Below are 27909 nucleotides of genomic sequence, written 5' to 3' on the forward strand. Positions count from 1 at the left end.
TGGCTTGTAGATGGCTGTAGTCGCCCTATGTCTCCACCATGGTCTTCCCTCTCACTTTCTGTGACCTAATCTCGTTTTATAAAGACATCAGTCTTGTCGGATTAGGGCCTACCCCGAGAAAGACCTTATCTTAACTTAATTACCTCTTTAAAGACTGTTCTCAAATATAATTACACGTGGAGGTCCTGGAGGTTAGGACCTCAACATAGAAATTTTAGGGGACACAACTCAGCCCATAACATAAAGTTTCTTGATGTGTTCTGGATATGATAATACGTTCCAAAATCACCTCTTACTCTCTGGGTTTGTTGCCTTATCACACTCCCAAAGGTGTCTTTGAATGAACAGACGTTCTTTGTTTTAACATAGGCCATTTGGGTCTTTTCTTTGTGCTTGTTTTGTATCTTAAGAAATGTCTGGACATTCCAGGGTTAGAAGATGTTTCTCAAAAAAGCTTTCTTGTTTGAACTTCCACATTGAGATTTATAGTTTACCTGGAATTGGTTTTTGTGTTTGGTACGTAATGGGGATTGAGAATCCAGTTGATTCCAGTACAGTTATTGAGAAAAGACCCTCTGGGGCCCCTGGGTGGCTCAGTCATTAAGCCTCTGCCTTGGGATCAGGCCATAATCCCAGAGTCCTGGGATCGAGCCCCCCACATTGGGCTCCCTACTTAGCGGGAAGCCTGTCTCTCCCTCTGCCCCTGTTTGTGTTCCCTCTCTAGCTGTCTCTCTCTCTGTGAAATAAATAAAATCTTTAAAAAAAAGAAAAAAGAAAAACACCCTCTCCTCACGGCACCAAAATGTTGTCTTTGGCATAAGTCAGTGACTGCAATTGTGTGGGTCTGTTTCTGGATGCTCTAATGTGAATGTCCCCTAAGCAACTCCCCTCATCCCACAACCAATACTCTCAACCCCAGATAATTCATTTAGGAAGCCTGGGATGTTTTCACGTTTGTGGGCTGGGAGCTGGGGCGACGGGGAGACTGGGAAAGAATTCTAGTTGCCTCTAAAGATGCTTTAAACCTTCCAAGAGGACATATCCATAAAGAGCTGGGTCCCTAGTCCCTCTCCACCATTATGTCGCTGAGGGATGGCTTACAGCCATGTGTCCTGTATAGTCTCTTTTTATCGTATTTCTTTTTTTAAAGATTTTATGTATTTATTTGAGAGCGAGTGAGACAGAGTACGTGAGCTGTGGGGAGGGGGAGAGGGAAAGGGAGAAGGAGACGTCCCGTTGAGCAGGGAGCCCTGTGCGGGGCTCGATCCCAGGACCCCAAGATCATGACCTGAGCCGAAGGCAGATGCTTCACGGACTGAGCCACCCAGGCGCCCCCTCTTTACTGTATTTCTCTCTAACAAGGATACCCAAGCGAACTGATGTTTTCTTTGGCCTCTTATCTTGAAGAATCTTCACAACAAATCGCCTCATTCACTATTCATTTATTCATCAATTATAGTAATCATCACCTATCTTTTACTGTATGTTTACTATATGACCTCATTTTGTCCTCAACGGTAATCATATAAATTAAGTGTGACTGTTCACTACCCCAGTGGGGGATCCGAGGCTCAGACAGGACAACCCACAGGGCAGGTGGTCGAGTTCGGATCTGAACCCAGCTCTGGGCATTTCCTCATGCTTCTGTTCCTTGACTTTCTCCTCCTCCTCCGTGTCTGTGTTGTGTCTGGTGAAGGAGGCTCACCAGACATGCGCGTGCCCTTGACCTGCGGTGCTTAGTAAATTCTCCACTGCTTACAAATCAACCATAGCTGACTCGCCTCCAGATCTTTTCTAAAAATTGGTTTAAAATCATAGACATTTTACATTGTAAACCCCAGAGAAGTTCTTAGACTTCCTCTAGTGTTTGTTTGTTTGTTTGTTTTAAGATTTTATTTATTTATTTGACAGAGATCACAAGTAGGCAGAGAGGCAGGCAGAGAGAGAGGGAAGCAGGCTCCCTGCTGAGCAGAGAGCCCGATGGGCGGGGCTCGATCCCAGGACCCTGAGATCATGACCTGAGCCGAAGGCAGAGGCTTAACCCACTGAGCCACCCAGGTGCCCCAATTTCCTCTAGTCTTGCTTTCCCCTTTCACAGGTGGTAAAAAATGAGGCCTGGAGAGAAGGGACTTGCGGGTTGCCCAGACAGCAGATGGCATCTCAGATTCAAATGTGGTTTGAATTTCTGAGGTTGGGAGAAAGTGATGCTTGTAATGCAAACTCAGAGGAAGGGGGGCCGTGGTGTGGATGGGCTCCTTTCTGGCCACATTGAATGGAGCTCAGGAGAGAAATCCGGGCTGGATCGACAGGAGGCATTCACCTCGCAGAACAGAGATGCAAGCGGGGTCGGGGGGTGCAGGAGCTCAGCTCGAAGGAAGGAGGGGTCCAGAGGAGTTCAGTTGTGTTTCCTTTTTTTTCTCTCTCTTTTTTTTTTTTTAAAGATTTTATTTATTTACTTGAGAGAGAGAGAGTGAGAGAGAGCATGAGCGAGGAGAAGGTCAGAGGGAGAAGCAGACTCCCCATGGAGCTGGGAGTCCGATGCGGGACTCGATCCCGGGACTCCAGGATCATGACCTGAGCCGAAGGCAGTCGTCCAACCAACTGAGCCACCCAGGCGTCTCATCCTTTTTTTTCTTTTTTTTTTCTTTAAGATGAACACCCAGCTCACTGGTTTTTTGTCCTATTTCCCTTTTCCTGCAAAGCCAGTGTTCTGAAATCAAAATCTTGACTGTGTTTGGGCCTTGGGGAACTGAAGTTGCGTCTGCCCCCTGTTTACGTAATAGGAATCACTCCCCTGTGGGGTAACTCCTTAGACTGGAATCACAAACATTAGCTGCTTAGATTTTGTAAGCCGGGGACCCCTCCCGTATTCTTTTGTCTGATCCGTATAAAACTGGGTTTCTCGCAATCCCCATTCCATCAATGTCACATTGAGGCTCAGAGTGACTTGTCCAACAGTCAGAGAGCTAGGTGTGGAATCGCTGAGATTTATGCCCATATCTGTTTGGACACGGAGCTGTTCTCTTAACTTCTGCACAGAACTGTGGCTGGCTCCCAGCGTCCTATAATCTAGAGCTCTTTCTTGGTTTTGGCCCGGATGTCTTTTGGGTTTTCTTGGCTGACTGGGTTTAACCCCACTTTGTTAGTGTGGGTTTGTGTCTTCTTCTGCTCATCTGTCTGTGAGCTTCAGGCAGGGTCTTGAACCCAGGGCACAGAGGACATCCTGGCACGTGATGTGTCCTGGGGACCATTTCTGAAGGTTCAACGGTACGGAGCCAGAAGATATCAGTGCTTAGGGAGAACCCAGCGACCTTTGCAAGCATCTCGTTGCACAGTGAGGAAACTGAGGGCTAGACCTGGGATAAGGTTTTTCTCCACCTTAGAGATGAGGAAACGGAGACCCAGGGAACTTTGGGGCTGTACATCCCCAAGGCTTCCCTGCTACGAGAGAGTGGAGTGAGCTTTGAACTGTGGCCAGCGCTTTTGTGATTTCACACTACCTCTGTGAAATGGGTAGCAGAATAAAAAGAAGGAGCAGAATAAAAAAACCAATCCAGAAACTGGAGGAAGACGGAGATGGATGGTGGGGGACAGTCTCCAAAGAGTGGGCTCAGCAGCAGTTTGGGGTCATCGCCCGTGTATGCCTTATATCAGCGTTCAAGGTGACTTTCAGCAGCCTCTTCCCGGCTCTGAGCCCACAGTTCTTGGAGCTGACGGATGCGGCCTTCAAAGCAAGGGCCATGGGGCCACGGATTAATTTCTGCAGCTGGAATTTGTTGGATGCGTGTGTAGCCCGTGAGCCCAGAGCACCAATGAGATGGGGGGAGGAGAAAGGAAGGGAGGGGGGCTGAGCTGCTGGCCTACTTAGGAATGCCAGGCACTGCTCAATGTGGAAAATTTCTCCTGTAACCCATTGACTTCAGGAGCCCGAGAGTTGCAGGGCGCTGGGTCCTTTGCAGGATCCAAAGGGCAGCTTGTCCCTGTCACCTGGTCCAGGGATGGCTGCTCCCCAGAGCGTGGAGGGCCACATTCCATTCTTAGCGCTTGTCTGTCCCTTCTGTCCCTGGGGGGCACATGCCTCCTCCCTGAGCTTCCTGCTCAGACACCTGGCACTTAGGCTCGGCTCTTCTTTGCCGTCAGTGGCAGACCTGACTGGGAACCCGAGAAGATGGAGGGCTAATTCTTAATCTCCCAGCTCAGACTGAAAAGGACTGGCAGGCCCCAGTGTCCCCAGTGACCCCTGGGGCAAGCCTCGGGGTCTCGTCTCCCGCCGACTTCTTCCAAGTTCACGTTTAAGGGATCTGATCTGAGTATTTGAATACGAGGCTAAACATCAGTGTGTCGGTCCTGGAAGAGGACCTAAAAAAGACCTAACCCAGTGGTTTTCAAAAGGAAATCCCTGGAATCCGGATCTGGGTTCTGAGCGCCATCTCCCCTCCCCGCCGCCGCCTCCAACCTGAGCTGCCTGTTTTTATTTATGCTTTTGGCTCTTGTCGAAGCTTCTGTTTGAAGAAAGAGTTGTATGGCGGTGAAAACAGAAGTATAAAGGTCAGTTCTTCCTGGCTTTTGCACACGAAGCAACTGAGGCCGAGACAACAGGGGTCAGTGAGGGTTGCTGGGACTGGAACACAGTCCAGGGCTCTTGGCACTGTCCCGGGTGCCCCGGAGGCGTCCACCGCTCATTGCGTGGCCTCCTGTGGGCCGTCGCTGACCGAGCAACAAACAAGCCAGGCACCGGTGCCTCTGGTGTGGTTCTTCCAGACAGAATGAAAGACCCTGTTATGGGGCTGTATCTTTGGGGTTAAACTCAAAAGTGCCTGAGAAGTCCGTCTATGGGGCAGGGGAAAGAGCTCCCTTTCCCTGTCTGTCTAGTCTGGACACTGCATTTCAGAGCAGCACAGTGGCGGGTGGTGAAGCGTGTTGCAGACCTCACCCTAGGCCAGAAACTGTGCTGGGTTGTCTTGCATCAACGGGCCCCTTTTGCAAATAAACACCCTCAAAGTCTAGAAAGGGTATTTGAGGCCCCGAAGCCGCGGAGCGAGTAACAGAGCTGGGATTTATAAAAATCCTTTTTGCTGGAGAGAATTTTGAAAAGGAATGAGTAGACAGAAAGTCATAATGCATTCCCGTGGACCCAGCCCCCAGCCCCCACACATGCGCCTTGCATACGTCCGCCCGCTTCCTATCCTCCTGTGATGTTTCCGACATATCTAAGCATCATACCATTTCATCCGTAAAGTTTTTGGTATATGGTTCTAAATGAGAAGGGATTTTTAAAACCATAGTCATAATAGTGTTATCACACCTAATCTTTTAAAAACAGTAATTCCTTGGGGCACCTGGGTGGCTCAGTGGTTTGAAGCTTTTGACGTCAGCTCTGGTCATGATCCCAGGGTCCTGGGATTGAGCCCCACATGGGGCTCTCTGCTCTATGGGGAGCCTGCTTCCTTCTCTCTCTGTCTCTCTCTGCCTACCTGTGATCTCTGTCTGCTGGATAAAGGAATAAAAAAATCCTTAAAGAAAAATTAAAAAAAAAAAAAAACAGTAATTCCTTAAAATGAGTAAATATCAGTGCACCTGGCTGGCTCGGTTGGTAGAGCATGGAACTCTTGATCTTGGGGTCCTGAGTTCAAGCCCCACAGTGGGTGTGGAGCTTACTTAATAAAGAAAAACAAAAACTTAAAAAATAAATAATGTGAGTAAATACCCACATTTATTGTGCAAATGTCCAGTTTCACATTAGCATACATGTTACTTCTTTTACCTTTTCTTTTCCTGATTCTGAGAGTCAGAATGTAAACACAGTCTTTATGCTGCGATTGGTTGGGATATCTTTTAAGTCTCTTGTAATCTCTGGCCCTCCCACCACCTCCAGCCAATCTGAAGTTGGATTCTTTGACCTGTAGGGTTTTTCCATTGTCTGGATTTTGCCCATAGCATTCCTTTGGAGTGGTCAGTGTTCCTCTGTCCTCGGTAGTTTCTGTAAGTTGGCAGTTAGATGGAAATGCTCGATCAGATTCAGAGTATGTCTTTCTCTCTGCATAAAAATGCACCATTCATTTATTCATTCCTTCTTCCTAGCAAGACTGCTTCATGGATGATGTTCTACTCTTCCATCAGGAGGCACATAATGTCAGGTCATCTCTCTCTCTCTCTGTCTGATGTGAGTAGGTATTGATGTCTGATGTGTAGCTTTGTTATTGTGTTAGAGGCTGCAAAGTGGTGATGGTCTCGTGCTCTCGTCCTTAGTCATTTGGTGGCTGTGATACACCTGGACATTATCATTTCTGCCCCTCTCGCTGCCACCTGGGGCTGGAACCCAGCAGAGTTTCATTTTCTGGCTGCTGGTACAGTTGTGTTTTCCTGGGGGTTTAGGTTTATGGAGCCCAGGCACCTAAAAGAATGGACTTCCCTTCCCCCTCCCTTTCTTCCCGCTTCAACCCCTCCCACAGGCTGTGGTGTCCAGGACACCTGGGGAGCTGGACGGAGCTCCCTGCGCACCAAGAAAGCTATTCTTAGAACCAAGTGTCTTGACCTTGCACGCCAGATATAGTCCGTCTGTCTCTCCCATCCTTGGGCCTCTTTCCTGTACACCCTTTCTCTCCCGTCAGCCCCAGAGGCTCCTCACTGGTCTGACCATACCAGGCCTTGACTTCCCTTTCCGTGTGAGGACGGGGCAGGCTGAGGTGGGGTCAGCCGGGGACGTGCATCTGGCCAAGAGCAGAGGGAAGCGAGGGTGCGTCAAGAGCCCTGGGGATTGTGATGGGGTGGGGGTGGGGGGCTGAAAGCCTGGTTTGTGTTCAGAAAAGAAAGAACAGGCCTCTCTCACCCACATCCTTCTGTGTTCAGCCATGGTCGTGCCACCGATGGGGCTCCTGAGTACTCGGGATTTCCAGATGCTTCTTTCCAGGTTGTGGGGGCTTTATCTTCTCTAGAACGGAGAGCGTTACACGTATCCACCTCCAGGTACCCCCAGGTCACTTGTCCAGTTCAGCTGTCATTTCTATGTGAGGTCCTATGTCCCATGCTAGGAAAAACTTAGGATCGAGAAACACCTGACGTGACTTACTCATCCCACAAACATTTAGTGAGCTCCTGCTGTGGGCCAGGCTCTCCGTTTTAGATCCGCGGGTTAGAGTCGTGAGCCAGAACTCTTCCCTTAATGATGCTTACAGTGTAGTAGTGGGGAGAGATAAGACACAAGCTGGTCGAGGATGGAGCGGTGTGATGTCCCCCGTGGATGCCATTTTCTCTTTGCGAAGCTTCTGGTCAACGGCACAGTTCTGTATCGTGTCTGTCCTGTAACACCTTGTACTAGGCCCCATAGGGGAGGCCAGGTGTGGGTAAGCCCTTCTCGGCCTTCAGGGATGTTTAGGGAGCCCTGTGGGGTTTCCCAGTCATTTTCTGGTCAGCCTTCTTGTTTGCCGGAGCTGCTGTAGCACCACAGTCCAGGTGGCTTAAAACCACAGAAATGTATTCTCTCATCATCCTGGAGGCCAGAAGTCTGAAATTTAGGTGCTGGGAGGGCTGGGGCGCTCTCGAAAGGCTCTAGGTGAGAATTCTTCGGTGTCTCCTCCCACTTCTGGTAGCTTCTGACTTCTCTGATGTTTGTTGGCTTGTGGCTCCATGTTCCATCATCTGGCTCCATCTTCACGTGGCTGTTTCCTATGTGTGTTTCCGTCCAAGTTTCCCTTGTCTTATAAGGACACCGGAATTGGCTAACGGCCCACCTTCATCCATCCTGACCTCACTGTAGCTTGATCACAACTGCGAAGACCCTACTTCCAGATAGTGCCCGTTCGTAGGTGTCTTGGGTTAGGACTTGCACATTTCTTTTGGGGGACACAGTTCAACCACAAGAGCCCTTGAGGTAAGCCTGTTAGTGGGATAGAGAGAAGTAGAGCTAGGCCAGGGAGAGGAGGGAACCAACGCGGAGCTATGACGTCTATGCCTCCCATGTTTTATATGGGTCACCTCTGTTGACTCCGTACTTTTGGTTTTTCCTTTGTGTTTTTACCTTTTTTTTAAAGATTTATTTTAGAGAGATATCATGAATGGGAGAGGCAGAGGAAGAGGGAGAGAGACTCTCCAGCAGACTCTGGGCTGAGTGTAGAGCCTGATATAGGTCTTGATCTCACAACCCTAGGATCATGATCTGAGCTGAAATCAAGAGTCGAGCACTTAACCCAACTGAGCCACCCAGGCACCCCCACATGTGTTTTTAAATTTTATTTACATACTTTTTAAAAAAGATTTTGTTTATTTATTTGAGAGAGAGAGAGAGCGAAAGCAGGGGGATCAGCAAAGGGAGAGGCAGAAGCAGACTCCCCACTGAGCAGGGACACCCCCCCCCCCAATGCAGGACTTGATCCCAGGACCCTGAGATCATGACCCGAGCTGAAGGCAGACGCTTAACCGACTGAGCCACCCAAGCACCCCTCCGGGGATTTAAAAAAAAAATTAATTTAATTTTATATTTTTTCAGTGTTCTAAAATTGTTTGTGCACCACACCCAGTGCTCCATGCAATACATACTCTCTACAATACCCACCACCAGGCTCACCCCCGTTCCCCCTCAAGGGGATTTTTTAGAACTAGATTTGGGCTGTTGGTTTTTTGTTTTTTGTTTGTTTGTTTGTTTTCATGTTTTTATTATAGTCTTAGACTTGGTTGTATATAAATTGGCATCATACATAAAACCAACTTTATAGAATAGTATTGACTTACCATTTTTGGGTTGTCACAATTGTACATTTATTTATTTATTTTATTTTTCAAAGATTTAATTTGTTACTTGAGAGAGAGTGAGAGCAAGAGAGATCGTAGAGGGAGAGGAAAAAGCAGACACACTGCTGAGCAGGGAGCCCTATGTGAGGCTTAATCCCAGGACCCCAGATCGTGACCTGAGCTGAAGGCAGATGCTTAACCGACTGAGCCACCCACACACCCCAGAATTGTACATTTATTGTGCATTAGTTTTATTGTGAATACAATACAGTTTGCGAATCAGGTTAATGAGTCAGAAGTGTTCTGAAAGAGAAGGGGTTTATATAGACAATCTTGTCATTTTTTTAAAAGATTTTATTTATTTATTTGACAGAGAGCGATCACAAGCAGGCAGAGAGGCAGGCAGAGAGAGAGGGAGAGGGGGAAGCAGGCCCCCTGCTCAGCCGAGAGCCTGAGGCAGGGCTCTATCCTAGGACCCCGAGACCGTGACCCGAGCCGAAGGCAGAGGCCCAAACTCACTGAACCACCCAGACGCCTTGATCTTGTCATTTTAAAAATTTTATTCATTTACTTGGGAAAGAGAGAGCGCGAGCTGGGTAGAGGGGCAGAGGGAGAGGAAGAAGCGGACTTGTTGCTGAGCAAGGAGCCTGAGGCTTGATCCCATAACTTGGAGATCATGACCTAAGCCTAAGGTAGACCCTTAAACAGCTGGGACACCCAGGCGCCCCTACAATCTTGTTTGCATGCAAATCTTAACTTATGTGCCATGAGATGCCGTGGCACCTCTGATACCCTTAAGGGCCTTTCATTTGCCTCTAGTGTTAATTGTCTGAATTTGAAATCAGTTTTTAAATGAAAAGCAATGGTTTTGTTTCTTTTTTTTCCCCCCACAACTGTTTCTTAGGTGGATGGTCTTATCTCTCTTGCCCACTGGGGTAGTGGGGTACTTTGCCTACAGGTCTTATGCAATGGAGAAAGACTGGAACCTGAAACATTTCGGTCCTTCGATCCGTTTTTGTATGTGGAATGTACTCTCTGTGCTGAAAAGTTTAAAGAAGCATGATGAAATGAGCACCTGCCACCCAGGTTCCCATATAACCCTCTGCCCCAGAAGTGGCCATTGTCTAGTATTGGTTTTCTGGGGCTGCTAAGCCAGGTACCAGAGACCGAGTGACTTAAAAGTACAGAAACTTAGTCTGTCAGTTTCTGAACCTAAAGTCCAAAATCGAGGTGGTGGCTGCATTGGTTCCTTTCTTCTGGAGGCTCTGAAGGAAACTCCTGCCTTGCCTCTTCCAGCTTTTGGTGACTCGAGGCATTTCCCGGGCTTATAGGAACACTACTCTACTCTCCTTAGTCCTTGGTTCCGGCTTTCCCTTGACCTTGACTTTCTTCTAAGGACTCTAGTGATTGGATTTAGGGGCCCACCCTGCGTCTAGGATGATCTCCTCTTGAGATCCTTATATTAATTACTTCTATAAAGATCCTTTTTCCAAATAAGATCCTATTCAAAGGTTCTTGGTAAATCTTCTGGACGGTCACCATCTCACTGCCATCCTGTATTGTGTTTATCATTTCCTGGGCTCTCTGCAGTGTTTCCCCATCTGTGCCTGCATCTGTAAGTCAACTAAGTTGTGAGGAACTGAGCCCAGGCACACACCTAGCACCTAACAGCTCCCTGCGGGGAGGGAAGGGCACTGGGAGAAGTCGGTGAAGGCTCTGTGGAGGGAGGAGCTGGGCACTGGCCCAAGCTCCTGATCCACGAGGAAGAGACTCGCCAAAGGAGTAATAGAGTTTGTAAGTTCTTGTTCTGGTCGATTAAAGGAAGTAATGTCTTATATTGCTTTGAAACATTATTTTTTAAAAAAGATTTAGTTATTTATTTGAGGGGCGCCTGGATGGTTCAGTGGGTGGAAGCCTCTGTCTTCTGCTCAGGTCATGATCTCAGGGTCCTGGGATTGAGCCCCCGCATCTTGCTCTTTGCTCAGCAGGGAGCCTGCTCTTCCCCCGCCCTCCCCCCCCACCGCCCTGCCTGCCTCTCTGCCTACTTGTAATCTCCGTCTGTCAAATAAATAAAATCTTAAAAAAAAAAAATTATTAGTTATTTGAGAAAGAGAGCACAGGTGTGTGGGGGGGATGCGGGGCAAAAGGGAGAGAAAGTATCCCCAGGAGACTCCTGGCTGAGCTCGGAGCCTGACCACAGACACTGAGATCAGGACCTGAGCTGAAATCAAAGACTTGGACCCTTAACCCACTGAGCCACCCAGGAGCCCCAGAAAAATAATTTCTTGAAGTGAAATTCACATAACAAAATTCAGTCATTTTAAGGTAGAGGATTCAGTGGCATTTAGTACATTTACAATGTTGTGCAACTATTAGTTCTCTGTTGGTTTTTTTTTTTAAGGTTTTATTTATTTATTTGACAGAGCAAGAGAGAAAGCACAAGCAGGGGGAGTGGGAGAGGAGGAAGCAGGTTTCCCGTTGGGCAGGGAGCCCAATGCGGGGCTCGATCCCAGGACCCTGGGATGATGACCTGAGCCGAAGGCAGATGCTCAACCTACTGAGCCACCCCGGCGCCCCTTCTCTCTTGGTTCTAAAACATTCTCATCACCCGAAAGGAAGCTCCTATCCCTTAGCGCCCCTCCTTCTTGTCACCTGGTCCCAGGCTCCCACTAATCTACTCGCGTGCTGTCTGGATTTACCTATTCCGGACATGGTATGTAAATGACTTCATGCCACGTGTGACCATTGGACACTGGCGTCTTTCACTCAGCATCATGTCTTTCAGCTTCATCCATGTTGCAGCAGGGATCGATGGTACATTCCTTTCTAGGGCTCAAGGATGTACATTTATTTATTTATGTATTTTTAAAGATTTTATGTATTTGTCAGAGAGAGAGTGAGAGAGCGCATACAAGCAGGGGGAGCAGCAGGCGGGAGGGAGAGGGAGAAGCAAGCTCCCCACTGAGCAGAGATTTTTTTTTCCCCCCAACTTGGGGCTCCATCCCAGGACCCCGGGATCATGACCTGAGCCAAAGGCAGAGGCTTTAACCCACTGAGCCACCCAGGCGCCCCCAGTTGTGACTTTTGAAAGAAAATGTTACTTTTAGAAAAACCAAATTTTTTGGTCATTTAGTGCCCAAGTTTTTGTATTTAATAACATCTTTATCAAGATATAATTTATATACCATATAATTCAAGTATTTAAAATGTCCGAATCAGTGGTTTTTCATCTGTCTACATAGCCGGGCAAACATCACCACAGTCAATTTTAGGACATTTTTATCACCCCCTACCCCTCCCAAAACGTCTCCACACCCATTTAGCCATCCTTATTGTGTTTTAGGATCTTAAGTAGTCAGTCCACTGGACTGGCTGGCGGAGATTTAAGTGGCTCTGACTTTCTACTGCTTCACTTTTTCCACCTGTAATTATAGATGAAATCGGCCAATTCTCTAACACTACCTGCCTGCGGGCACTTAAAGGAAGTGTTTCATGGGCATGGTCTCATTTAAAGCTCAGATCAGCCCTATGGGCTAGCTGCTGTTTTTGTCCCCAGGTCACAGATGGGGAAACTGATACACTCAAAGAAGCTAGGAGGCCTGAGGCTCGGGAGGATTTGAACCACAAAGTCATCCCTTAATTTTGTTGTGTTGAGGGGCACCTGGGTGGCTCAGTGGGTTAAAGCCTCTGCCTTTGGCTCAGGTCATGATCCCAGGGTCATGTGATCGAGCCCGGCAGGGAGCCTGCTTCCTCCTGTCTCTCTGCCTGCCTCTCTGCCTACTTGTGATCTCTGTCAAATAAATAAATAAAATCTTAAAAAAAAATTTTGTTGGGGCACCTGGGTGGCTCAGTGGGTTAAGCCGCTGCCTTTGGCTCAGGTCATGATCTCAGAGTCCTGGGATCGAGTCCCGCATCGGGCTCTCTGCTCAGCAGGGAGCCTGCTTCCCTCTCTCTCTCTCTCTGCCTGCCTCTCCATCTACTTGTGATTTCTCTGTCAAATAAATAAATAAAATCTTTAAAAAAAAAAAAATTTTGTTGTGTGGATAGGGGCGACGGAGCTCAAGTTTTCTAGGCTGACTTGCATGCTGGAGCAGCTAGGGCTGTGATTCCCAACCACCTGCCCAGCAGTCCTCGCACAGGGGTCATTGCACATAGGACCTTGTGCCAGGGTTGGGAGGAGAGGCAGAGGGACGAGGGAGGCTGGCCAGAGAGGGGGAGGGGTTGGGTTCTGTTCCCCTCTCACCTCCCCCACTGTCACAGCAGGTTCTCTGCCAACTGGGCTTCCGCTAAAAGCTGACCAGAGCCCACCTGTTGTTCCAGGAACCCTGGTTAGGGAGGAGCCAGCGCTTTCCAGAGCAGGCCAGGACTTTCAACAGAGTTCAGGGATGCCCCCTGGTGGATCTGCACTCCCGATGCAGAAACAGAGTTGTTCTCCGTGTCCCAGGCGCGGAGGGTGGCAATCTTTTTTTTCCCATCCTAGCGTGTGACCACAAGTCAATGGCACAGGGGTGGGAGTTGGGGGGGATAGGAACCTGGGCTGTGGATTAGATTGAATTGGCTTCAAATTCTAGTTCTGTGATTCATTCACTGGGCATTTTGGGTCTAGTTAGTTGTCTGAGCCTCATTTTCTCATCCATCAAATGGGTATAAGTGAAGTTCTACCACACAGAACCGCAGTTAGCTTAAGATAAGCTGCGTGGAGAGCTTGCCTGTGCTCTGGGAACATTAGCTCTTCTAATTGTAGAGGATATTCTGGAGGATTTGAGCCAATCCCATCACCTCTGGGGCATTGGTTTCCTCATTTCTAAGATAGGGACAGTCCTACCTTGCGTCTGGGGTGGTTGTAAAAATTAGATATTGAATCTGGAAGATAGTTACAGGCGAGGGTTCCTATGTGCATAAGGGGCTGCTTTTATTATTCAGTTCCTGTGATGTGAAGGGCACTGTGTGTTTATTCAACAAATATTGACCCTGGGCCTGTTACAGGGCAAGCTCTGCACAGAGCTGGCGATAGAGCATCGAACCAGATGGGAATAGTACTCACATCAGCATGTAATTGTCAGGAGGATTTTGTCTAGTTCAAGGGTTGGCAAGCTTTCTCTGGAAAGATCTAGAGTAAGTGTTTTGGGCTTTGCTGATCGTTCAGTTTCCTGTCGGCTTTGCAGCTCACCTGGTGCAGAGTGGAAAGAGCCAGAGACGACATGGGAACCGGAGTGTGGCTGGGTGCTAATAAAACTTTATCTGTAGGGGCGCCTGGGTGGCTCAGTTGTTAAGCTTCTGCCTTTGGCTCTGGTCCTAATCCAGGGTCCCGGGATCGAGCCCCACATGGGGCTTCCTGCTTGGCGGGAAGCCTGCTTCTCCCTCTCCCACTCCCCCTGCTTGTGTTCCCTCTCTCACTGTCTCTCTCTCTCTCTGTCAAATAAATAAATAAGATCTAAAAAACACAACAAAAAACCGACTTAAAAAAAATACAAAACTTTATCTGTGGGTCCAGAGATTTGAGTTTTGTATCATTTTCCTATCACAAAGTATTCTTCTTTTGACAACCCCCCCCCCCCCATGTTCCACCACTTAACAACATAAAAACCAGGGCACCTGGGTGGCTCAGTTGGTTAAGCATCTGCCTTCAGTTTAATGATCCTGGGGTCCTGGGATCCAGCCCGAGCCCCGTGTTGGGCTCTCTGCTCAACAGGGAGCCTGCTGCTTCCTTTCTCTATCCTGCGTCCTCTGCTCGTGCTCCCTTGCTCTCTTTGTCAAATTAAAACAAAACAAAACAAAACAACACATAAAAACCATCTGTAGCTCAGGGGGCATAGAAAAACAGGTGGGGGGGGCATATTTGTCCGTTGGGCTGTCATTTCCTGGCTCCTTTTGTTTAGTTTGTTCTTCATTCTTGGAGTTGCTTCGAACAAGGTGATTACCTGTTTCTGGTTTTTCTCTTTCTTTTTTTTTTTTTTTTTTGGCTTACATATTCCCCCCTCCCCCCCCCCTTTTTTTTAATAGGCTTCATGCCCAGCGTGGAGCTCCATGCTGGGCTCAAACTCATGACCCTGAGACCAAACCCTGAGCTCAGATCAAGAGTCAGGTGCTTACTCGACTGAGCCACCCAGGTGCCCCTCATTTACACATTTCTAAGTTTCTGTGGACTGTGTATTTGTCATTGAGCTAATGGGGGAATTGTGGTCTTTCCTTACCAGATGGCAGACTTCTCATTCTAGTCATGATGCTTATTTTGTGTCCTGACAGACGGGAGGTGGCAGCTTTCATCATAAATCACCATGAATTTGGCAATCTGCTCTGTGTCTGTCTGCTCCCCTTTCACTGCTCTTCCACTGGACTTTGCTTGTTCCTTCTCCATTGGCTGAAGTTCTCAAGCTATTATTCCCATCTTTTTTCTCTTTAATTTCTATCTTACAGATGGGGACGCAGAGTCCCCAGGAAGTTGTGATTTCCTTGAAGCCTTGTTTTGTTTTTTTTTTTTTTTAAAGATTTTATTTATTTATTTGACAGACAGAGATCACAAGTAGGCAGAGAGGCAGGCAGAGAGAGAGGAAGGGAAGCAGGCTCCCTGCTGAGCAGAGAGCCCGACACGGGACTCGATCCCAGGACCCTGAGATCATGACCTGAGCCGAAGGCAGCGGCTTAACCCACTGAGCCACCCAGGTGCCCCAAAGCCTTGTGTTTTTATTTGTCTTGCTTTTGTTTTGGAAAAAGAGAAAGAGAGCAAGGTACAGGGAAAGGGGGAGAGGGAGAGAGAGACAGAGAATCTGAAGCAGGCTCCATGCCCAGCATAGAGCCCAAAGCGGGGTTTGATCTCAAGACCGTGAGATCAGGACCCGAGCGGACATTAACAGTCAGACGCCCAACTGACTGAGCTGCCTGAGCACCCCATCTTGAAACTTCATTAGTTGCTGGTGGCCCCAGGGCTGGCACTGAATGCTCCTGTCTCCCCGTCCTGAGCTTGTTTCCTTCTCTCTGGGAAGCAGTTCATTCCTTTTAGTTCAGACGTTGTTCGTATGAGAAGTCATATGTCACACACTGTACAGGACAGCCAACTTTTGTTTATTTGTTCCATAAATAGGTACTGAGTTCCCCTCTGTGCCGGTCTCTGTGTAGATACTACGCGGGGCAAAGTAGTGAGCAAGATAGGTAGGACTTCTGCTCTGGTGACAGTTGCGGAATGGTAGGGAAGAACGAAAACCGAGCAGACAAGCATTACTTAGGAATTATGGTTACTGTCGGGGGTAATCGGCGGGGGGACCCATGCATTTATGCACCAGACACTGGGCCAAGGAGTTCGGTGACCATCATCTGATTTAATCCTCGCAACTAGCCTATGAAAGCAGATGGAAGGATGAAGACACGGAAGTTCAGAGAAGACCAAGTGGTTTTCCTGGCCCCATAAACTGGGGAGGGAGATGACCAAACAGCTGATTTTCTGTGGAAATAAGGACTATCGTAATGCTGAGAATAAGCAGAAAGACCTTGAGGGCCATGCCAGGAGAATCTTCGGTAGGCCGTGGGGAGCACTGAAGGGGGGGTGTCCGTGGTCAGGTCTCTGTTTCAGAAAGCTCACGCTGGCAGCACTGTGGAGGATGGATAGGAGGGGGGAGCCTGAGGACCTGTTAGAAAGTTCTGGAAGTTGTCTTGAAGAGTAGTAGTAAGGGTGGACTGGACCAGCGCGGAGTCTGTGGTGTCCGAGGGAAGCAGATGGCTTGTAGAGAGAGTCAGTGAGGAAAACCGACCGGACCAGGTAATAGAGCAGACGTGGCGTACGGGGGAGGCAAGTTTCGTTGACGGGGATCCCCAGTGGCCTCCAGCTCCTGAGCCCCCAGGAGCCACCAGCATGTGGATTCTGCCTCTAGGTAGCCGGCGGCTGGTGGACGTGATGGACGTGAACACCCAGAAGGGCACGGAGATGAGCATGTCCCAGTTTGTGCGCTACTACGAGACGCCGGAGGCCCAGCGGGACAAGCTGTACAACGTCATCAGCCTCGAGTTCAGCCATACCAAGCTGGAGCACCTGGTCAAGCGTCCGACTGTGGTAGGGCCCCCGGCCACCATCCCCTCTCCGATGCCACCCCCCTCCTCTCCTCGCCCAGCTTCTGGGCCTGTGCCAGCCCCGGGGCGGGGTGGGGGGGGGCAGGTGGTGAGGGAGCCCGGCGGACGGGCGCGGCCCGGGGCCAGGAGGTGCTGACGGCGGTCCGGCTTTCAGGTAGATCTGGTGGACTGGGTGGACAACATGTGGCCCCAGCATCTGAAGGAGAAGCAGACGGAAGCCACGAATGCCATCGCCGAGATGAAATACCCGAAAGTGAAGAAGTAAGACTGCCTGGCCAGTGGTGGGAGCTGGGCGGGCAGGGACATGGGGCGGGGGGGTGGGGGGGGTTGTCTCACAGCCCTGCGGGCGCTGCTGGGACATGAGGAAAGGGGGTCCTTGGCATCGGCAGCCTGGCATCTTGCTGCCTTGGAACGCTGGGGCTCTGCCTTCCCCCTCCAGATGGGCCTTTGGCCTCCCTGTTGGCTCTCCCCAGGAGCATGTGATCTGGGGTGGGGGGAGGGGGAGGAAGAATAATGGGACCATCTCTGCGTGCGCGTGCGTGTGTGTGTGTGCGTGTGTTTGTGCATGTGTGTGTGTCTGTATGTGCTTGTCGCACCCTTATCTCCTCCCACCAAGGGACAGCATGGCCTGGGATCAGGCATCTTCAGAGAGACCCGCTCACCGTGGACACTTTGCTTTTGCTAGTGTTGCGGGGGCGGTGTGTGGTCTGGTGTTCTTTTGTTCTTTGCTGCGGAGACCCAGGGCTTTTCCCAAACAAAGAGTGAGGGCTACTTATTCATCATCAAACACCTCTTAGACGGTGTCTCCACGCAGCAGCTGGGCTCTGGGCTGGGAAGGTGGCTGTGTCTAATGCAGAGACATCATTCCATGTGGACCTGTAAGTCCTGACACCCATTGTTAAACTTGGGCAGAGGTACCTGCGTTCCCCTCCACTTTCTAGAATTTCAGTAATGGACCCTTGGGACCCCTGGGTCTGCCTTAAAGCTCTCACCATCCCGGGCCGTCTGTGTTTCCGTCTCTGAAATGGGAAGGAGATGCTGTCCGTCCCGGGCAGCACTGCTGCTCTGGGCTTCCTAGAAGAGTTGGCCGGGGCGGCTCCAAATCCATTAGCATCTCCGCTCTCAGCCCTGCTGCCAGGAGTGCCCCCGGGAGCCTGAAGGCTGTGAGCTTTTCATTCACTGCACCCTTCATTCAGGACGCAGTGAATATGCAGACTTCGTGCCAGACTTCGTGAGGGAAGCCAGCGCGCTGGCCCCGAGCTGCTCGAGGCTTTGCTTTCAAGCTCTCTTTTTCTTTAATTATTTCTCAAGCATTTTTCCTCCCCTTGAAGCTGAAGCTCCTTACATCCCTTGGATCTGGGCTACATCAAACACAAAGAGTGGGCTCAGGGTGGGGAGGGAGGGGAGGGGTTTCAGTTCTCTTCGTTTCCCATACCACTGCGGCAGAATTTCCCGAGCCCCTGGGATGGGGAAGGAAAGGATGAACGAGACTGGGAGCCCTTACCCTCTGGAGGATGTGTCATAAAACACACGAGATGAAGTGCAGCTTTCATCCTAGGTGGAAGGAGGCAGGCTCTGGGGAGGGGAGCAGGGAGAGGAAGAATCATTTTTGGCTGGTGGCATTGCGGGACATCGGACCCGGGCTTTGAAGGGTAGAGGGCATGGGAGGAATGTGAGGAGGGATGGGGGTAGTGAAGTGCCAAGGGCCTTGAAGGAATCCTGAGGGGACAGCTGGAGGAAAGAGTGTGGGATGCAGAGATTAGTGATCACAGCTGCCATTGATTGATTGGGTGATTGATGGATTGATTCATTCATTCATTCAACATGTGTGTTAAACATCTGATTGGTGCTGGGCACTGGACATATGGTGAGGGGAAAACCAAATGAGCTCCCTGCCCTGACACAGCTTACAGACTCTCAGGAGATAGATGTTCATCCCACGATCTGAGCGACAAATGGAAATTTGCAGCCGTGTTGAGGCCACAAGGCAGAGATCTGTGGGGGTAGGGGAGAGCGTGTACCCTGGTACTCGTAGTCAGGGAGGGCAGGGCAGGTGTCCCCAAGATGGGATCTGAAGAGAGAGGGGTTACTTAGGAGAAGAGACCTGGGAAGAGCTTTCCTGGCTGCCTGCGGAGAGCCTGGTATGATGGTTAGGAAAGGTGGGGAGAGGGAGACAGGTAGACCTGTGGAAGGAAGGTTAGTGGGGCTGGAGCAGAGGAAGGCGAGAGGGTCGTGGGTGCAGGGTGGTGGGTGGGCCAGGCTGATCGGGGCCCAAGGTGCCATAGTGAAGGGTCTGTGTTTCTCCAAAGACCAGTCAGAAACATCTGTGAGATCCTTTTTTTTTTTTTTTTTTTTAAGATTTTATTTATTTGACAGAGCAAGCAAGGGAGAGAGAGAGCACAGGAAGGGGGAGCGGCAGAGGGAGAAGCAGGCTCCTCGCTGAGCAGGGAGCCCAGGGCAGAACTGGATCCCAGGACCCGGAGATCATGACCTGAGCCGAAATGAAGAGTCAGTTGCTCAACCCGGTGGGCCGCCCGGGAGCCACTCTCCATGAGATTTTAAGCAGAGATGGGTGTGTTCAGATTTGCTTTATGCAAGTTCTGGAGCTGTGTGGTTTGTAGGAGCTGGGAGTAGAGTGATAGGAGAAACCGGTACATCACCTCTATGAGGGCAAATGATGGGCCAGGAGGGAGCAGGGACAAATAGGACATGTATCTAGGAAGGTAAAATAGTGCTGGGGGACATCAATCTCAATTACTTTGCCTCCTTCCGATGTTTGATATATTCTTGACTTTATTGAAAAACTCCTCTAAGTAGTTTAATTTCTATTAATACATTGAGAATCCTATCTAATTACCAAAAAAGGCTCACACACAATTTTCTAGAACCACCTGCTTCAGCCCAGTGGTTGGATCGTGTGGCAAATTGATTTACAAGCCCTGTCCATGGCTGTGGGAACTTGTTACAGGATTTGAACCTTGTTAGGAAGGAAGTTGTCACCTTGGAAATAGTCCATTGGTTTTGCTGAAAAAAAAAAAATGCTGATTTCAGTTAATCAGGAAGGTAAAAATCCCACAGTGATGAAGTCCTCTGGGGCTGTAGAGTGGTTCTGTGGAATTTAATTAATATGACACTGTTTCTGGAAGTCAGAGCTTCTACCCTGATGGGCCACCTGAATTGAGGTTTGCAGGAGGGAAGAGAGGAGGGTTACAGACCCATTACTGCCTTGTCTCCGGCTCCAGAATTGTGCCGTCTGATCATGGCGAGGGGTTCAGAATTTTAATGGGGTTGGTTGAGATACTTAAAGCTAGGAGTGCTGACGTTTGTCAAGGGGGTGGTAGCTGTAACTTTGTGGGAGACAAAAGATGTAATGGTTACATTAGTGTATTAGCTATCTGTTACTGCCTTTAATGAGTGCCCATAAACCCAAGACCCTGTTGTGAGTAGTTGGTAGGCTACAGTGACTAAAGCAAAGGCCCCATGCTCAGGGGGCTTATGTTCGGGTGGGGAAAAGAGATGGGCAAGCAAACCCAAGTGGTAAGTATTTTTTTAATTAAGGAGGTTATAAGTATTAGGAGGAAACATAAAGCAAGATAAAGGAGGGCAGTGCCTGGCTGCTCAGTTGGTGGAACATGCGACTCTTGATCTTGGGGTCGTGAGTTCGAGCCCCATGTTGGGTGTAGAGATTACTTAAAAAAAAAAAAGACAAGATAAAGAGAAAAGAGGATGACAGGGCTGGCTGAATATATCTCGGCTGTCCTGGGCGCTTCTGCTGCCTTTGCCTTCTCTCCGTCTTTCCCCTGCAGGAATGTTCTGGCTGACTAGAGTTATTTGTCTTAGAATATTCCTTATAATAGATAAACAGCGACAACTGTTTGGGAATATTCCTGTATCAGCTTATTAATGCATAAAATTATCCTAAAACCTTATAGCTTAAAAAAAAAAGAAATCTTAACAGTTTAAAGCAACAAACATTGCCTCCCAGTTTCTGTATATCAGGAAACTGGGAGTGGCTTACCAGGCTCATAGTGGCTGGTGAGCTTGTCTCAAGGTGGGGGCCGGGGCTGCGCTCATACGAAGGCTTGACCGGGGCTGGAGGGCCCACTTCCAAGAGGGTGCGCTCTCATGGCTGTTGGCTAGAGGGCACCGTTCTTCATTGTGTGGGCCTCTCCATAGGGTGACTTGAGTGTCCTTGTGGCATGGCAGCTGGTTCCCCTCCACCACCACCCCACAAATGATTGGAGAGAGAGCAAGGAAGAAGCCAGAGTGTCTGTGATGACCTAGTTTTGAAAGTCACATGCTGTTTACTTCTGCCATATTCTTTTAATTAAAAGTGAGGCACTTGGTCTAGCCCACACTCAAGGGAAGGGGAATTTGGCTCTATATCTGAAAGGGAGGGTGGTCTCAAAGACTCCCGTGGACATGTTTTAAAGTCTTCATAATCTCCTAGGTCTATGACATGGGCATACCTTTCTCACTTAGCATTGCTGGGTATTATGATGCATTCCAGAAGGAAATTAGCGAGTCTTTTCTGTCCTCACATGTTGATTCCAGAAATGAGGCTTGTGGCTTAATGGAGACAAGCTGTGAACTAATGGGCAGGAGAAGGAAGGGGACCCCACATAAGGCATATGTTGGGCCTCCAAAGAATTGGGAGTCAGTTGTATTTTTTCTCCCTGTACTTTCTGGGGGTGGCGGGAAGAACCAGGAAAAAATTGGGGGATGCAAAGCTGAAACCCCGACAGGATGAAGCAAGTTTTAAGGCTGCCCCTGGGGATCCCTGGTGGCCGCGGGAAATCCTTCCATCTCCTCTCAGGGACTCAGTTTGCCTTTCTGCAAAATGGGGATCCTGTCATTCCTGCCCCACCTGCCAACCATGCTGTAGGGAAATGGAGCCAATAGTGGATGTGCGGTGTGGGAAGGATGTTTGTCTCAGTGCCCTCATGTAGACACAAGGTCTCCAAGTGCCATTGGTGTCCCTGGCTTTTCAATCTATTCGGATCACATTGCACAACTGGGCTTTTTTTTTTTTTTTAAGTTTTTTTTTTTTTTATTTATTTGAGAGAGAGAGAGAGAGAGCACAAGGAGAAGGGAGGGAAGGGGGAGAGGGAGAGGGAGAGGGAGAAGCAGAATCCACGCTGAGCACAGAGCCCAGTGAGGGGCTGAGTCCCTGGACCCTGGGATCATGATCTGAGCCAAAGGCAGATGCTTAACCAACTGAGCCACCCAGGCGCCCCTGCATTGGGCTTTTATCTTGACAACCTTATTTACTTTCCCCTCTCAGTAGCCATGTTTGCTGGTACTAGAAATGATCATCCCTGTGGGATAGATCACCCTGGAACACGGAGGGACTAGAGAGGTTGCTGATGTCACACAGGGGCGGAGCTGTGGGCCCGGCAGCACACCCCAGGCCTCTGGATTCCTGGCTTTTCCTCTCTACCTCTCTACCTCTACAAGAGGACCAAAGAAAGCCAGCCTTTTCTGTGCTGCCACGTATAGACATAGACACTGTGTTAGACACTTAACACGCATATCTCAGCAGTCTTGGAAGTAGGTGTTACTATCCTCATTTTACAGAAAAGGAAACTGTAGTTCCTAGTGCTTCCATGCAGATAACAGGTGTACAGCTGAGTGTAAGACAGTGGGGGCTGCTGCGGCTGTGGATAGTTTCAAAAATTCTTCTTTTAAAAAATGAAAAAAATACAAAACAGCAGCAACCCAGTGCCGGCCAAACGAAGCACATCTAGGGCCTGGTTTGACCCCTGAGAACCACATTTAGAGGCCCCTGACTAGCTCACCAAATGGGGATGCTGAGTTCCAGGAGGGGGAAGGATTTAGTCCAGTGTCACACAGTTGATCAGAATAATTATAGGGCTGTATCGCTGGGTGCTATACTTAACACAGATGAATCTGATGTGATCCCTGCTGGGGCTCGAGCTGAGGCATTTGTGACCAAAAAAGTAATAATTTTCCCATGTGGCCAGCCTGGTTCAGCTGTCAGAGCCTTCTCTTAGCTCACTCAACTTCACTTATATTTTGTGTGTGTCAGGAACTTTGCTCAAGGGGTGTCTGGGTGGCTCAGTTGGTTAAGCATCTGACTCTTGATTTCAGCTCAGGTTGTGATCTCAGGGTCCCGAGATGAAGCCCCACATTGGCTTGGCCCTGGGCTTGGAGCCTGCTTGGGATTCTCTTTCTCCCTCTCCCTCTGTCCCTCTCCACTTACCCTCCCTTAAAAAAAAAAAAGAGTGCTTAAAAAACCTTGCTCAAGGGCGCCTGGGTGGCTCAGTGGGTTAAGCCGCTGCCTTCGGCTCGGGTCATGATCTCAGGGTCCTGGGATCGAGTCCCGCATCGGGCTCTCCGTTCAGCAGGGAGCCTGCTTCCCTCTCTCTGCCTGCCTGCCTGTCTACTTGTGATCTCTCTGTCAAATAAATAAATAAAATCTTTAAAAAAGAAAAAGCAAAAAACACCTTGCTCAAGAACACCCACCCAATGACTGGTGCTCAAATCCAAGATGGGAGATGTTTCTTGTACTTATAATTTTTTTTTAAGTAGGCAGAATATATATATATATATATATAAAGTCAGCCAGTTCCAAAGAGTTCACAGTGTAATCTCATAGCAGGCCTTTGGAGAGGCACTAAGGACCGGCTGGGCATCCTGTAAATGACCCTGGGAAGCAGCACTCTAACCTTGGGCATGGACCACCTTGAAATGGCTTCAAGGTTCACCTCCCTAAAATGGGGATTATAGGTTGTTTTATTTTTTTTAGATTTTATTTATTTATTTGACAGAGAGAGTGAGTGAGAGAGGGAACACAAGTAAGGGGAGTGGGAGAGGGAAAAGCGGGCTTCCTGCAGATCGGAGAGCCTGATGGGGGACTTGATCCCAGGATCCTGGGATCATGACCTGAGTGGAAGGCAGACGCTTAGCGATTGAGCCATCCGGGCAGCCTATAGGTTGTATTAAAGGTGAAATGATATCGTACGTGTAAACAGCTATTATCATTAGCGCTCATTAGGGACTATTAGTTAATGTTGGAGGATAGCTCCAGTGGATGGAGTTAGGCAAAGAATGGAGAAGCTTGAGTTCTGCCCCTACCAAGGCTATACCACTGTCTCCTGACCCCTTGTGGTTTAGGGGAAGGGTGTGGGGATAGAGTGGGAGAAGGGCTGTGGCCCTGGTGAGCCTGCCCTGGAGGGTGGGACTTCTCATTTGAGCAGGACCATCTCCTGCAGCCTGATGGGGGTTAAGTTTGTACACAACCTGAAGACATCGATACTCTTCAGTCTTGGGATTTGCCAGGTAGACCTGGGAGAAGAGCTGAGAAATTCTGAGCCAGGCTGCTTGGGTAAGCACTGTCACTGATTAAAGCAGTGACCACTGTGCCTCCGCTTTCTCATCTGTAAAATGGGGGCAGTCCTGGGAGTGATCTTGGAGGGTTGAAAATCCGATTAAATTATCAGTCTTATGGTGCTAGGTACTGTGTTAATATGTACATGTCTCTGAATTCCCTCTGAATTCTATGATGTAAGGTCGCACAGCTACTAAGGGGGCAGGCAGGGAAGGGGCAGCACAGGCCTGTCTCAGAATGCAGAGTTGAACTTCAAATCACCTGCCTGCCATTAGGATGAGATAACCGGCTCAGGGAGGGGAGGTAAGCTGCCCAAGGTCACACAGATAGTCTGTTTGAGGGCCAGAGCATCATCCCTGGGCTCCCAGCAGCTCTACCTGGGATTTGACACTCTCTCCCAACCCCAGCCATGCCCCGATGGGCACATTTAAGGAAGGTGGCTTTGCGTCGTCTTGGGTCGTCACCTCCAGGAGCAGGACGGCGCCCACACTCCCTGAAAACGGGGTGCGCGGGTGTTGCTGAGCGCCCGCCTGTAGAGCTACCCTCGTGTCCCCACCCAGCCGGGGGCGAGGGGGCGGCCGTGGGCGGCGGCGGCGTCCCCTGGCGCTGGCCGGCAAGCTTCCCTGTCGCCGCCGCGGCCTCCCTCCTCCTTCCTGGCGGCCGCCGCGCCGCGCGGGTGTTCAGTTTCAGCGCGGGGATGAGCGCAGGCTGCGCCGGGCTCCCGGAGGAAGGAAGGAGGAGAGAGGGCTGCACGGTCCTCCGCCGGGGCCTGGCAGCGCCGTGGAGGGGGCTCGGCTCCGGTCGCCGGGGCTGGGCGCGCGTCGATCCTGCGCTGCCGAAGGGGACGCCCGGGAGTCGCGCTGCCGCCGCCGCCGAGGGTAACCGCGGGCGCGCCGGGCGGGGCCGGGCGGGCGTCCCTGCGCTGCGCCCCGCGGGCCCGGGGCTGCCCCGGAGCCCCCGCTCCTACGGGGCGCGCCGGGGCGGGGTGTGGGTCGCCTCCCGCCCGCGGGCAGCGCAGCCGGCGTCGCGGAGCAGCTCTTTGTGTCTCCCCGGGCTGCGTGTAAGTGTGTAGTGTGTGTGCGCGCGCGCTCGGCGCCTCCAGCCCCGTCTCCCGGTGCCAGCTTTCTCCAGGTTACCCCCCGCCAAGACCTTTGCCCCAGGGGATGCTGCCGGAGCTGCAGGGGGAGTTTCGCTAAGTTGGAAGGAAAAGGGCGGGGTGGGGTCGCCCCGCTTCCGCGGATCCCAGGCAGCGCCCCAAAGTTGGTGCTGCAGGTGCAGCGCCCCCTCCTACCACGCTCCTCCCAGCCAGCCCGGGCCTTGGGAGGCGGGAACCCCCCCAGAGGCTTAGTTCGGGGGCTCTTGATTCTCATCCCCCAACTTGGAGGGTGCACTCCTGCACGGAAGCCACCGGGTCGGTGGGTGGGGGGGTGTCGAGGGGCGCGGCTTTCCGGGCAAGGGGCAGCCGAGGCGGAAGCCAGGCTGGCTGGCCGGCGGGAGAGCTTAGCGGCCGTGGCACCGAGCCGGGGTGCCCATGTGACTGCGGTGTGCTTTGGAAGAGGAAGCTGTAGAGGTCAGTGCAAAGGCGTCACGCCAGAGCGAGCGGGAGCAGGAGTGAGGGGGGAGACCCGGAATGAGCGCGGGGCGGGCGGGCGGGGGTGGTGGCTGCAGGGGCCCGGACAAAGCGGCCCTGTCACAGCCACCCTAGCGGCTCCAAAGCCTGCAATTGCCCGGCGGGAGGGGCGGCCCGGGCCCGGAGGCCAGGAAATGAGGGACAAGGGAGGAGGGGCCTCTTTAGGAGAGGCGGGGCTGGAAGTGGCGCCCCCAAGCTCCGAAGGGCCTCAGAGGATGCTGGAGGGTGACTGGGAGGACAGATCAGACGCAGGCACAACTTGGAGAACTTTCCTTGCACACAGCTCCTAGTGATCACGTCCACGCGTGCTGGGGAGGTTGGGGCTGGGGGCAGGAGGTTGAAGGGTAGTGACCAGGCCAGTTTGGGGCCTGGTGCCCAAGAGGCAAGCTCCTTGCCTCTCCTCTGCCGGCACCTGGGTGGTTATCCAGCTGCAGACTAAAGGAGACACATCTCCCTCCACCCCACAAACACTTAAATTGCTTTCCCTAGGCTGTTTTCTGCTGAGGCCTGAAGGAGGTGGAAACCAAGGTTAGATTAAAAAAAGGAAAGAAAAGAAAACCCAGAGGAAGAGGTGGTTTTAGGAAAACGAGGACTAATATTTTGAAGTGGTGCTTGGAGAGGAGGCCGGTGTGGTCTGTGGGGGGTGGGGTGGGTTAGGGCATTACCCTCACTCTGCACCCCCAGTTCCTTGGAGAGAAGAGGGTCACTGGTGTCTTCAGCCTGGGGGACCTGACCGGTCGCGTGGGGCAGAGGCGGGAGGGAGCGGGCCTGAGCCTGAGCTGGGACTTGAACAACCCCAGCGCCAGCCCAGCAGCCCGCGCCCGTCTTCGTGACAGGGCTGCGTCCTGTGCTGTCAACTACACCCCTCCGATGGGGTTGCTAGGCAGCGGGGCTCTGATGTGGGGGAAGGCCTTCTGATTTGTCAGCCTCCTGCAGACACATGGTTAAGGCTCCTTCCAGCCTATCCGGAGGAGGGACGCGGGGCACGCCGCCTGCATACTCTGCCGAGCCCCGGGTCCACCTGAATGTGAGGTGCAAAAGGCAGCCAGAGGGAGGGGGCGCCTGGAGCCCACCAGCCTCCAAACCAGCTCAGCCCCACGCCCCCCATTATCTCCACTGGGGCTTGCTGCTGGCTCCTCCCTGTCTGTCCCTGCCCCATTCCTCCCCTCTTCCCCAAACCATGGAAAAGCAAAGTGCAGCAGGGAAAAGAGGTCAGTGGGGTAAGCATGTGCGTGTGGGCCTCTGGAGTGCCAAGGTGCATGGGCATGAGCTGTGGGGAGGCCTCCCCATCCGTGCCGCCGGTGGCTCTTGTGGGAAGGGGTGGGAGGGAGAGAGGGGGCCCTGACATCGCTGCCTGCCAGGCCTGGACTTGGAAGCCTGCTCTGTGCCCCCCCCCCGCCCGCCCCCCTTAAGCTCTGTCCGCCCCTAGGAGGGCAGCATGTCAAGGGAGGAGGGAGGAGACTGGTGAGTTCCTGAAAGGAAGGGTGGGTTATCGAACTCAGAAGGGGGGCTGCTGGCGGGTTCCTTCTCCTGAACGCGCCTCCCCCGCCCAAGCCTCTGAGGCCCAGGTTCTCCCCTCGGCCTGTCCCCCACCCCACCCCCAGCATCCTCTCTTAATCCTTTTACTTTTTTTTTTTTTTTTTTTTTTAGCAGTTCTATGGAGATAGAATTCACGTACCATTCATTCATTTGAAGTGTACAGTTCAGCGGCTCTGTATGTTTACAGAGTAGTGCATTCACGGTCAAATTCAGAACATTTTTATCACCCCAGAAGGAAACCCTGTGCCCATGATCAGCCCCTCCCCAGCCCTGCACCCCACCCCCGCCCTCAGGCCCTGGCCACTCCTCTACTCCCTGCGTCCCTAGGTTTGCCTACTCGGGCCCTTTAATATCTGTGGGATCCTACGCGGTCATCTTTGGCGGCTGGTTGGAGCCTGTGCTTGGAGCTCGCTGCTCACTTCTCAGTCCGTTGCAGTTTGTCCTGTTTCACTCCCCCCTGTGCGGGCCGGTTCATGTCCCTTCCCAGGGGGGCAGGGGGCTGATGCATTCTGACACGCTGCTCTGAGCGCGGTGCCTAGCTCTGGGCTGGACCGTTGGTGGGCTCTCCGTAAACTCTTGCTGAGCAAACGGAGAGGAGAAA

General features: G+C 51.1%; 1 protein-coding gene across 10 annotated transcripts in view; it reads left to right on the forward strand.

Moving 5' to 3' along the window:
• KDM2B (lysine demethylase 2B) overlaps positions 1-27909 on the forward strand; it is a 123447-nt gene that overhangs the window by 11547 nt on the left and 83991 nt on the right. For 7 of the 10 annotated variants that reach the window (XM_013056496.2, XM_013056494.2, XM_013056495.2 and 4 more), the window contains exons 5-6: positions 16593-16771; positions 16943-17049. In XM_013056496.2, the coding sequence (XP_012911950.1) occupies positions 16593-16771; positions 16943-17049 (286 nt within the window). Of the gene's footprint in view, positions 1-16592; positions 16772-16942; positions 17050-24620; positions 25018-25046; positions 25200-25538; positions 25710-27909 lie in introns of those variants that run through there. The other 3 variants (XM_045073751.1, XM_013056506.2, XM_013056505.2) reach the window with 3 other exon arrangements.

Source organism: Mustela putorius, unplaced genomic scaffold (assembly GCF_011764305.1).
Source record: "Mustela putorius furo isolate JIRA1106 unplaced genomic scaffold, ASM1176430v1.1 tig00537248_pilon_pilon_pilon, whole genome shotgun sequence".
Classification (NCBI taxonomy): domain Eukaryota; kingdom Metazoa; phylum Chordata; class Mammalia; order Carnivora; family Mustelidae; genus Mustela; species Mustela putorius.